Source organism: Homarus americanus, unplaced genomic scaffold (assembly GCF_018991925.1).
Source record: "Homarus americanus isolate GMGI-L3 unplaced genomic scaffold, GMGI_Hamer_2.0 scaffold51476, whole genome shotgun sequence".
NCBI classification, from domain to species: domain Eukaryota; kingdom Metazoa; phylum Arthropoda; class Malacostraca; order Decapoda; family Nephropidae; genus Homarus; species Homarus americanus.
The window spans coordinates 1,940,280-1,952,966 of NW_024736148.1; the positions used below are offsets into that span (position 1 = coordinate 1,940,280).

The 12,687-nt window shown below is 40.5% G+C and overlaps 1 protein-coding gene across 4 annotated transcripts in view; it reads left to right on the forward strand.

The window, feature by feature from the left end:
* The window catches only part of LOC121872037 (tubulin monoglycylase TTLL3-like), a 67,039-nt gene extending 55,700 nt beyond the window's left edge, over positions 1-11,339 (forward strand). For 3 of the 4 annotated variants that reach the window (XM_042374685.1, XM_042374688.1, XM_042374686.1), the window contains 8 exons: positions 1,338-1,529; positions 4,190-4,403; positions 5,068-5,170; positions 5,941-6,108; positions 6,408-6,563; positions 7,252-7,349; positions 7,827-7,939; positions 8,232-11,339. In XM_042374685.1, the coding sequence (XP_042230619.1) occupies positions 1,338-1,529; positions 4,190-4,403; positions 5,068-5,170; positions 5,941-6,108; positions 6,408-6,563; positions 7,252-7,349; positions 7,827-7,939; positions 8,232-8,741 (1,554 nt within the window). In that variant the 3' untranslated portion in view covers positions 8,742-11,339. The remainder of the gene's footprint in view (positions 1-1,337; positions 1,530-4,189; positions 4,404-5,067; positions 5,171-5,940; positions 6,109-6,407; positions 6,564-7,251; positions 7,350-7,826; positions 7,940-8,231) is intronic. The other variant, XM_042374687.1, reaches the window with a different exon arrangement.
* The last annotated feature ends 1,348 nt before the right edge of the window (positions 11,340-12,687 follow it).

Here is a 12,687-nt window from a genome sequence, read left to right on the forward strand (position 1 = left end):
AACTTTTATACTAGGATTAACACCCAGTTCTTATGGGCCCCAATGTACCCCAGTCTTATGGATATCAATCATTAATGGGCCGCAGGACATAGATGACTTACCACCGCCATCATTAACCAATCACACAAGAAGATTTACTAAAAAAGGTTAAAACAGCATTACCTTTAATTCTGCTTAATCACCTGTCCAATAGGGCATGTTATAAAAGACGGTTTATTCACGGTATCATATGGTGAGACAGAGAGACAATAGTGTGGTGACGTCAGCAGAGTGGAGGAGACTGATCAAGAGACTCGCCACAGAGATAACTCAGTGTTCTCTGCCGCAGGTGAACCAAAAAAAACTACATATCAAGTTAAAGTAAAATATACTCCCTAACTCTAACAATGTTAATAATCAACTAATATGAACGGGATTAGTTTTTAATTATATAGTACCTGTAGATCACAAGAAAAACACAAATATATAATATATCCTTAGCCTCCAGGATAAAAGGAACACAATAGGATATACGACCAACACAAACAGCCAAACAAAAACACAACAACTCCCTCAAGACCCATAAAACTCCCACACTATAATGACACCACCTGTCCCCCACATACCTCAGGATTATCCCCTCGGCGTGAACACCTTCAGGAGCCAGATTTTACTGGTTCTTCATAGATTTAGTAAAGCCTGCAGCGGGTAGTTTATATACGATGGTGGGATTAGTCTTAATCTTACAGTCTCCCCTTGTGTCGTTTTCTCTAACTAACTCAAAGTAGAAAGTGGCTGCTGCTCTATTTGTATACCTCACGCCCTCACCACCACCACTACCACCAATACTAGTACTACCATCATCACCACTACCACCAATACTGCAACTACCACATCACCACTACCATTACTACCATCACCACTACCATTACTACCACCACCACCACCACTACTACTACCACCATCACTACTATTACCACCACAACCATCACCACCTCTCTAAACCGTGGTGGTTATCTCCCACCCACCCTCCTATCACCCCCTCCCTCCCTTTGTCCCACCTCCCCTCCCCTCCCTCCCTCTGTCCCACCTCCCCTCCCTCCCTCCCTCACTATATACTAAACAAATCCTTCCTCTAGATTAATCCTTATCCTCTTGTCATTTGTAGTGAATTATAATATATGACCTCCCTCCTGTTACCAGTATACCTAACACACGTCTATTATGTTTTGAATTCTTAAGAGAAATCTCCACTTGGATTCACCCACTGCCACCCTCCCCCTCGTCCTCTACTGAAGTCCTATGGAGACCTTTCCGAATTAATCCCAATACCTCTTACACTCCCGCGTCTCCTGAAGGTGCCGATGAAGAGGGTGCGTCAGGCGCTGGCCCACGTGGAGCAGTACATCCAGTCTTGCTGCCACGACGACCTAGACGCCCCGCCGCCCCCCACCCTCAGAGACCATGAGTGGGACGCCCTCCTCGCCGCCCACTACAAGATCGTCCATATGGATAAAAAGATCAAGATCGCCTCCCCCGTCCAGCTCCAGGTGAGGCGCTCATGACTCTTAAGTGACACAGTAATCACAACAGCTGATGAGGTGATTACTACAGGTGAAAGGTTAATTGCCACAGGTGAGGGGAGTAATTTCTCTGGATGTAAAGGGTAGCTAGTACAGGTGAGAGATGATATCACTACAGGTGTGGGAGTAATTAGTACAGGTATTGTGTATAAGTAGAGGTGTGTGCGTAATCATTGCAGTTGTCTGGGTAATTAGTATAGCAGTGGAGTTAATTACTACCAGTGTAGAATTAATCAATATATGTTTGTAGTTAGTACATATGAGGGAGAATTTAGCATAGATAAAACAGTAAGAATTCATGACCCTGATTTTGAGATTAACACGTTTCAGCCCCCGTCCAGCACAACCTTGAAATAGGAGAACACATCTAACTAATTCACTTAAAGCAACAACAGTGAGAAGAAATCTAAAATGGCGTTAAAAATATCCCATGACTCGAGGCAAGTCAATAAAGTTACGAGGAGTGAAACAAAACATGAAGAGGGAGTTTTTGAGAAGGAAGGAACCGAGAGAAAGGTGAATGAGGTGACTAGTGCTGGCTGAAGGAGGGGTGAGGAGATGGAGGGAGGAGAATAGATAGAGGGAGGGAGGATATTTGTCCATGCCCGTCCCTTCCCCAGGCATTCCTTCTTTCCTTCTGTTAATTCCTCCATTCTTCCCTCTTTTTTTCTTGGGCCTCCTTCCTTCCTTCCTTTCTTCATCCAGACTCTCTTACCTTCCTCCATACCTTCTTTTTTCCTTCTCTCCCTCCAACCCTCTCACGCTCCATTCCTCCCTCCTCCCCCTCTACCTCCCATTAACCCCTACTCCTCCTTCCCTCCTACGGTCATCACGCTCTCAGCAGCAGCAGTAATAACAGCTCTCAAGTCTGCCACCCATTACCCGGGAGATTTACTCTAAGTTTAGCTCTTCCCTGAACAAATTACGAGTAGAAAGGTGGGTGGGTGGGTGGGTGGGCCATTCGTGACCCACTGAGATTGTCTGGTGAATGAACATGTGAGTGAGAAGTCCCTAGAGTTGAACATCTAGGCCTTAAAACAGATCACCTGAAGATTCAACCTGGTAGATTATTTCTCCTGATGATTTAACACCTATTGTTACCTGGGAGTTAGGTTAGGTTAGGTTAGGTTAGATTAGATTAGATTAGGTTAGGTTAGGTTAGGTTAGGTTAGATTAGATTAGATTAGATTAGATTAGATTAGGTTAGGTTAGGTTATGTTAGGTTAGGTTAGATTAGATTAGATGTTTTATTATGTCAATTTAGGTTAGGTTATTAGGGCATTTAATCATCTGGTGAAATAAACTAGGGGACGAATTGTCAGTTGATACCAAATTTCTGTAGCTACATGTATGACTTAATTCTAAATTCTCAAAGACCTACAAGTTAAATTCTCCTCCAACTAGAGATGTAAGGACGCATCTAACTAACTCACTTATGCTACGAAAAAAAAATATTAAAGTCTAACTCCAAATCTTGAAAAATAAAGTAACTATCTTTATAAACTTTGAAAAAATATCTATATACTTCTATCGTTCCGTAAATCATAGAAAATAACTTAATCTTTATATACTTTGAAAAATATATATACTGTAACTTTCTCCAAATCTTAAAAAAATAACTCTAGCATCACACAGCCTCAGGACCCCCGGCTCACTCCTCCCTCCCTCCACTATACATCCCAGACACAATCTTCATCAGTCTTTACACTTTATGGGTCTTCTCGACACCCTAAAAGACGTCCCACCTGGCCAGAGTCTCAAAGATTCTGATAATATTCTTAGGTTAGGTGAAGATAAGACCACCTAAGTTTGTTTCACCTAAAGTTTAACAACTCTAACCTAACCTAATTTACCTTAACCTAACCTAACTTACTCTATTTTAACTTAACCTAACTTAATCTACCATAACATGTGATTTAATTTCAGTCAAGCAATTAAGCGCATTCTTACGATACCATTTACGAGGAAAATTGGAAATGCGACCGTTTAAGAATCAAGAACCTGAGGAAGATATGACAGGTGAGATACAAGCAGCCCTGACGATGACACCCCCTTACCCCCCCTCTCCTCCCTCCCCCCACACACGACAAAATAGAGAACGGTGCCTCACAGTCTTCGTGTTTAACATCCATTCACCTGAGATTGTGGCTAATGTTGTCCCTTTGTGAACTATTCCCTCTCTGATATATACAATATCGGTTTACCAAAGATCAAAGTTATCTATAATTGCTGTGACCTGGTGAATAATATCGGTTTAAAACAATAATCTATCTGTAATTACTCTGAGCTGAGTCTACCAAGTTGGTTTATTAGATAATTCACTATATTAAAACTGAAGGAAAAAAGCTATCACTCCCTCTGCACCTTTCACCCATGTGCCAGCCTAACCTAACCTAACCAGCGTCAGCAAAAAATAATCAACAAAGCCAAGCGTTTTATCCCTCCCGGAAACACAGGTCCATAGAAACAGCGCCTGGCGATCGTTCACCAGCCTTTAGTCACCGCCGGCGTTGTTTTATGGGACGAGCCTAAGATTCTATGTCGCCCTCCTTCAACACTATCTCAAGGCTCCTCCTCCTCCTACAGGCACTAATATCAACACTATCTCAAGACTCCTCCTTCTACAGGTACTGGTGACGGAGTGTGAGTCAGCTGTACATCGAGTGGTTCCCTACTGGCCGCAGCTGTCGATGGATGGACTGAGAAACCTGTGGATAGTGAAGCCCGGGGCCCAGTCTAGGGGTCGCGGGATCTTTATGATGAACCACCTGGAGGAGATCTTGGCTCTGGTACAATCCCCGCTCATATACGAGACCAAGTACGTCGTGCAAAAGTACATGGGTAAGGTCTCCCTCCTGCTGGTGTTTACATTGGCTCCGTAAACCCACAAAACAGTTTCATCTTTTGCCTTGATAAAACTCGGCAAAATTTAACGTCTCGAATTTGGGGGAATTACAAAAATAAAATAAAATTCAGAGCTAAAAATGATATCGTGACTACTAAAAAAAAAATAATAGTGGTGTAAAAAAAAATATAATGTATCTAATAACTCATTGTATATATAAATTATAATATCAAGCAACAAGGAAAACGAAATATAACAAAAACATTGCCTTCTAGTGTAACAATATTCTGAGAAAGTTTATCCTTATTAATTATCAAAAGTATCAACATAATCAAAATAACTATAGGTTGTTTTGGAACGACTAAATACTGTAGGTGTGAGTTGGTGGTGAGAGAGGAACACCCTGACGAAGAGCTGACACACCTTCCTCCTTACCTAACACAGAACATTATACACAAGCCTTTAACGTGACATCTTTAACCATGTATATTGCAAAAAAAATATATATATATATATTTATCAAAGTCACACGTTTTTTCTTTTGTCTAATGAGTAATTAATACATAATCAAGTATAAACAAACACAAATACATAGTGTTATAGTTTACTGAGTGGTATTAAATGAGTTCCTCCCGTGTACTCATAATTTATTTAGATTAGTTCCCCCGTCAGAACGTCCCCTGCTGATCCACAACACCAAGTTCGACATCCGCCAGTGGTTTATGGTTACTGATTGGAACCCTCTACATGTGTGGGTCTACAAGTAAGAGTTCTCTCCTTATACCTACACTACCACACTTTAATACCTACACTACAGTACCTACCACACTTTAATATCTACACTACAGTACCTACCACACTCTAATACCTACACTACAGTACCTACCACACTTTAATATCTACACTACAGTACCTACCACACTTTAATATCTACACTACAGTACCTACCACACTTTAATATCTACACTACAGTACCTACCACACTTAATACTTAATACATGCACTACAAAACTTGAAATATACTCTACCGCACTTATTACCTACACTATCACACTTAATACACACACACTAGTTTGTTTGCAGACCACCATGAATCAGCACATTTACTTGCTATTGTTATGGTTGTAATTAACAAGACATTAACTCATTATTTAAAGATTATTAAAATATAACAACGTATAATATATTAAAATCTTGATATAAAGTTATATATCAAAATCTGGGCACTAAGGGCTACATAAATATTAAAATATAGTCATTAAAGGTTATATAAATCCAAATCTGGGTATTAAGGGTTATGTAAATCCCAAATCTGGGCATTAAGGGTTATGTAAATCCCAAATCTGGGCATTAATGGTTATATAAATCCAAATTCTGGGCATTAAGGGTTATGTAAATCCAAAATCTGGTCATTAAAGGCTATGTAAATCCAAAATCTGGTCATTAAGGGTTATATAAATCAAAATCTGTGCATCTTTTTTTTTTCGACCACTCCTGTATACCTGGTGACACATACATCACACGTGTCGACAGGGAGAGCTACCTGAGGTTCTGCTCGCAACAGTACGACCTGACCAACAACAATGAGGCAGTCCACCTGAGCAACAACGCCATCCAGTGTAAATATCTCAACGGCGAGAGGAGCGGGGAACTACCTGACGAGAACATGTGGGATTGTCACCAGTTTAAGGAGTACCTCAGGTGAGTTGATTAATCTGAGAGCGCACCTGAGTTACTTCATTCTATAGCCCACCTGTCTGCCTCCTTCTTTCGCTTCACTGTTCCTCTTTCTCTCCTCTTCTTACTCCCCTCATTCCTCTTCTTATCTCTACTATCATGTACTTTGTCATTTATCAACTATCTATCTATCTCTAATTTATCTATTTATCCATCTATCATATCTCTATCTATCTATCTATCTAGCTAATCTATCTATCTATCTATCTATCAATGTGTTTTTATATCCCTGTGTGTTGTGTTGACGCGTGTTTCCTCGTCAGGGGCCTGAAGAAGGAGGGAAAGTGGGAGGAGGTGATCTACCCCGGGATGAGGGATGCTCTGGTGGCCGCCATGTTAGCCGCCCAGGTGGAGATGGACTCCTTCAAACACGGCTTCGAGCTCTTTGGTGCTGACTTCATGCTCACCGAGGACCTCAGGTAAACACACTGTCTTTTAGAGTCATCTTACGGGATTGATATTTAGATGTTTGGATCACGTGAAGATTAAGCACTCCAATTTATTATACCTGATGGTTAAACATCTAAATGTAAACCTAATCTAACCTAACGTAACCTAACCTAAACTAATTTAACATATTCTAACCTAATGTAACCTAATTCGAGAGAAATAATTAGAGGACAATATCACTGAGAATGGGTGAAGAGATTAGATTAGGTTAGATTAGGTCAGGTTAGATTAGGTCAGGTTAGGTTAGATTAGGTCAGGTTAGATTAGGTCAGGTTAGGTTAGATTAGGTTTAAATAGACCTTAACTATATTCTCACCAGATATATTTCGTCAATGGTACTATTATTATAAAGCTATGTACTTTTTATTGCATTCATATAAGACACTGAGAGGCGAGTATAAATAATGTAGTGTTGTCAAGTTGTTAAGGTGTGTGGGTGTGTATTATCAGGTGTTAAGGTGTGATGTCAGGTGTTAAGGTGTGATGTCAGGTGTTAAGGTGTGATGTCAGGTGTTAAGGTGTGATGTCAGGTGTTAAGGCATGATGTCAGGTGTTAAGGTGTGATGTCAGGTGTTAAGGTGTGATGTCAGGTGTTAAGGCATGATGTCAGGTGTTAAGGTGTGATGTCAGGTGTTAAGGTGTGTTGTGTACTGGCAGGCCGTGGCTGATTGAGATCAACTCCTCCCCGTGTATGGCCGCCACCACCAGCGTCACCCGCCGTATGTGTGCCCAGTGTCTCCATGACGTCATTAAAGGTATATAATGGACCTCATTTGTTGTCTCCAATACCCCATTCCTCCCTCCCTGTGCCCCTTACTACCTCCCTACCCCTTACTACCCTCCCCATGCCCTTGCTACCCTCCCATGCCCGCCCTTACTACCCTCCCCATGCCCTTACTACCCTCCCCATGCCCTTGCTACCCTCCCCATGCCCCTTATTACCGTCCCTCACCTCCCCATGCCCCTTACTACCCTCCTCCTACCCCTTACTACTCTCCTCCTACTCTTTACTACCCTCCCTCCCCCTTGCTACCCTCCTCATGACCCTCCACCTCTACCAAACACATCACTTTTCCCTCCAGTTAAACTTGTCGTAGGAAGACTGTATTAAAGGCAACTAAACAAACAGTATTAAAAGCGTTTATGTAACATCAAGAAATAACTCAAGAACAAAAACTATTTATAATCTCTTATTTTTTGTATTCTTAATTAATGTTTGTATTGTGTTACAGTGGTGGTGGACTACAAGCACAACAAGACGGCCGACACTGGGTTGTTTGAGCTGGCTTACCGGGACAGTGAGCGCTCCATCCCCAACCCTCCATACCTGGGCGTTAACCTGCAGGTGAGGCCGCCGTACTCTCTTATAAATACTTGAAATATGTGTCTTAGTCTAGGTGTCCATAGTGTAAAGTTTGTGTCTGTGTCTTCAGCTTTATACACTGTGTTAGATATGTAGATTCTGTTCACTGTATATCCGACAGTATGCGTTAGACTATTATTTAAGAGATATGGGAAATTTTACCCTGATTGTCAGTCGTACATGTGTGTGTGTGTGTGTGTGTGTGTGTGTGTGTGTGTGTGTGTGTGTGTGTGTGCTGTAATCAAATAATAACGGCAATATTCCTCCCTGGCAGGTTGTGGGTCGACAGATCAAGAAGGGTCCCCTCAAGGCAGAGAAGAGGAAGGCCAAGAAGGCTCGTCCAGCAGTACGTGTGGTGAAGCCTCTGCCCCTCATCACCCTGTCACTGGAGGAGGGTGCCACCCAGTTCGCCCCCAGAGGAGACCCATCCCGGGACACCAACGGGGCGCTCACCAGGCACTGCTCACTCCTCGACTGTCGCAAATACGCCAGCGGCAGCATCACTTCCTTGGCCATATCAAACATAGAATCCATACAGAGCGCCATAAACGAATCAGATAAACTAAATCGCAGTAGAGACAATCGGTTAAATGGCTGTAGCGAAGGCAATCAGTTAAAGAAATTGTCCGAGGAGTCAATTACTCTCACAGTAGGAGAAAGTATAACCAAGAGCAGTGACAGTGAGGGAATAAAGCATGGGTCGTCAGGAGGTCCACACTCAACACTGACGGCAGGGAAGGCCAGTAGTGTTGGTGCCACACAGCTGGACTGGCGTGGCTCGTGACCCTCCCACCAACATGCTAGGTAGTATGTGAAGTGGTGAGGTTAATGGTGAAGGATGGATTGTGAAGGTAGCTGGTGTAGCCTTGTGTGGGGAATGATGCTAGTCCGTGGTAGTGTAGCCATAAGCAGTAAACTGGATGGAAAAGGATGGAAGATCAAGAAAAAATAATATAAATGAAGAAAATTATTAAAGTATAAATTTAAAAGTAATATAAAGGACAAAATAATAAAAAGAAACTACATATCGGAAAAATATGAGGTGAGGAATTGAATACTGTACCTCCTAAAAGTGACATGTCGGCGTCACAGCCAGACAGGACATGATTACTATTGTATGCTAACAATGACCCTATGATAAAGTATATGATTTAGACTTTATCAACCTCATATTAAAATCAATTACACCAAAAAATACAGAATTGTACTGATTTTTTCACAACAGATGATAGAGTGTGGTATAATTATAGTACAGGCACAGTACAGTAGGCTCGACTACGCCATGAAAGGCACCAGAAGGGAAGCAGTTCAGTAGGGTTACAGCCCACTTAAAAACGAGGTAATTCAACTTAAACCTCTTGAAACATTCTAATAATAAAAACGTAACAATAACTGATTAATTAAGATGAAAAAGAAAAACTATATAGAAATTCATGATCGTGAAAAACATGGGTGTTAAATATACCAACACTAAAATACCTAACATGAGATTGACTTCAAGGACGCTACACTTTCTTGTCATTCACTCAGGTTAACTGTATTTTATATGATTCAGGGTTCAATACATAACTGGAACACCGGCCACTACGCACACCAATAATAACTGTCAGCCTTAATGTTTGCTTTCCGTGAGTGTTGACATGGTATTGTATTGTGAAGCTTCGGAGAGGATGACTTAATTGCTCAATCTAAGCTTAAATGTCCTGGTACTTGAGCTTCCCACCAAACACAAGAGTAACACGAGTCAACACACATAACTATAAACAACATTAATTCTCTTCCTTCTATTTTCATATCTTGTTTAAAATCAACTATCTGTTTTTGTCTTTTTTCCATTACTGTATCTAAATGTTCCTTTATATTTTCCTCTTTAAACTCCCATTTATTATTACTGAAATATCCTCAAGTATTTCCCTAATTAACTTCTTCCTTACAGGTACAGTTACCATCAATTTCTGTTAGGGCAATAATCGTGTCTTCTACATTTACAAACAAGATACATTCCCGCTGCTCTCCAACATAACCTTTGATAGAGTAACATTCCAAGTCTTTATTCCCTTCATCTGGTCTTGGCAGCATTTACATGTCTTACCCTGGAAACATCAACTTGACAAACATTGATATACACTGCAAAACATTCTCAAAACCTCAGTACATCCTCTCTGACTGCCCTTACAATGGGACACTTAAGATTTTGGTGACTTTAAACACTGCTTAAGTCGAATCATATCTACTTTTCATGAGTGTCTAAGTTACTTCAACATCCAGGTGTGGCAGACACAGTTGGATGTCAGCTTATCCTACCCCTCATTATCTGCCTCCGATTACTTTTAGTCTGTTTTTAACATTCGGTCACAGTTGGTAATACTGCAAAGGGAAACAATTAACTGGCAACAATGTGAGCTGAATACCGGGGGTGGTCTCCCAGAGGTTCACGTAAAAGAAATACGTCAAAACATTTTTTTTAAATACCGTTGATCTTATGGAAAAGATTTGCTTAGTAAGAAGATACCAGGAGTTAAGTGTAGCTTCATCCACACCAGCGAGGAGCCGGGTGTTAGCTGAAGGCTGGCGAGATGTCAGGACCATCATTCATTAATATGCCTTTTGATAAATGCACACAGTTTCACAATATTGTTCCTAGGTCACACCTAGTACTGCCAACCAGGTGTCAAAGAGTGATCGCGGTATATCAAAAGCTTTGTACTGTAATAGACTTGTGTCAATGTGTCACTTTCAATTAGACGTGGCTTAATTTTTAATAACCGATGTCTGCTCTCAAGTTTCACAGCCAGTCTATTCCGCCAGATTGTCAGATAACAAATAATAATGATAATAAAGATATAAAATTTATGTATATATTGATAAATGTCCGTGTGCCTATGCAATCAGGGCACAGTTATTCAGAATTATTAGTTCGTTAAGTAAAGTTGATCTCAGGAGAATGTCCCATCTGTTCTGACGGGGGACAAGGATACAGTTTCATATTCACACTTCTGTACTCTGAGGAAATTATACATAACAGGAATAACTGTTTTAGACGTAAAGTGTGTTACCAAGAAGCACACACTCCATACACTGGGCTATTAATACCACCAGTAAAGAGTTTGGTTCAACTGGCTGGGGAACTAGGATGCAGGAGCAAGACCCACACAGCTTTTTTCGGTCTTGTTATGTGAGCTTCGTAGAAGGTGAAGTAGTGTGGACTACACTTACACACTTTTAAAGGTTTACCTTGTGATTTATCGTGTTGATGCTATCGACGAGGCTAGTGAACATACCATTTCATGTACTGTACCAACCTTTGGCAATGGAATTTTTGTATGGACTCTACTAAATTCTTTTATAAAATCGTTTTAATAATAAAGATTCCAGCTAAATATACTGTGGTTTATTTTACCATCCCCCACACCAGACGGATCTCTTACTTATATACCGGCAGTAAACATCAAGGGAGGCAAGGATGATTCTACTGTACAATAAGATAGTGAATCAACAAGTCTCCACCTAGAGGTCACGCCACTGGTGTATAAGGCCATCATTATAACCACTGTCGTGTGTAGCGAGTGTATCCCCCACTATTGACCTGCCAGTGAAGCCTATAATTTCACTTCTCTTTACTGAATATTTGTGGTCTTGATATATCTTGTACACGAGCATAAAATATTTTTTCTTTTAGTATAATTCAATTTTTCTAACATGACCTTTGACCAGTTCAAGAATCTCATCTTTAGTGTAAACAAATCAAGCAAGTTTGGTTAATATTCATTCACAAAGGCTGAAGACACCTTGTACAGCACCCACAAGACCAGGACTGACGGACGGACAAGGACAGACCAACGTGCCCCGCTCAACAGTAAGGCATAATAGCTAACATGACTCACTTTATCCAGGACAAGGAGTTTACCTCTCTTAATTTTATCCACAGTCCACGTGGGGCTACCTAGCTAATGCCGGAGACTGATATGTCAATGGTCTTTGAGTGATCAGTATGCCGAGTCTACAGGATATGCCTAATGTAGAGGGCATGGCCTAGTCTAGAGGACATGGCCTGGTCTACAGGACATGGCCTAAAGAACATACGAAGGCGACATGTTAATAAAAGTTTAAAAAATAAATAAATTCTAAGCGATGAAAGAATGTAAAAAAGGATATATATATATAAGATAAAATCACAATAGACAAGACAAAATAATCACCTCTTCAACATATTTACCTGAACACATAATAATGAAAAACAAAAGATGCCACCGATATATTAATTACTTACCAGTCATCTTCAGTACAGTGCAGAGACAGCGCTGATCCTTCCCTGAAAGTAAACAAAGTAATGAAAACACGAATAAACTCTCAACTTCACTTGATAACAGATGGTGTAAACAAACATATGATTATTCAACGTGTTCTATTATACTGTAGTAGTTTTGTTATTGAATATCATAAGACAGCTATACTCGAGTGTGTTAAATGCCTCCTATAATCGTAAAATTATTTGTTTAGGTGATTTCTATCCTTAACATCATTTAAAACGTTTATTTTTTTACCGCTTAATGTTGAAAGACGAGCATCATGGTAAAAAGACTTAATGCTATTTTTTTCTACAACGTATTCTTATAAAATTCTCATCTTATAAATCAGGATGATATTACAAGACATCGAACCATTCCTTATTGTAAAATGGTGAGTACATCCGAGTCTTTTTCCAACAATTTTTTGGATCTTGTAGTAGG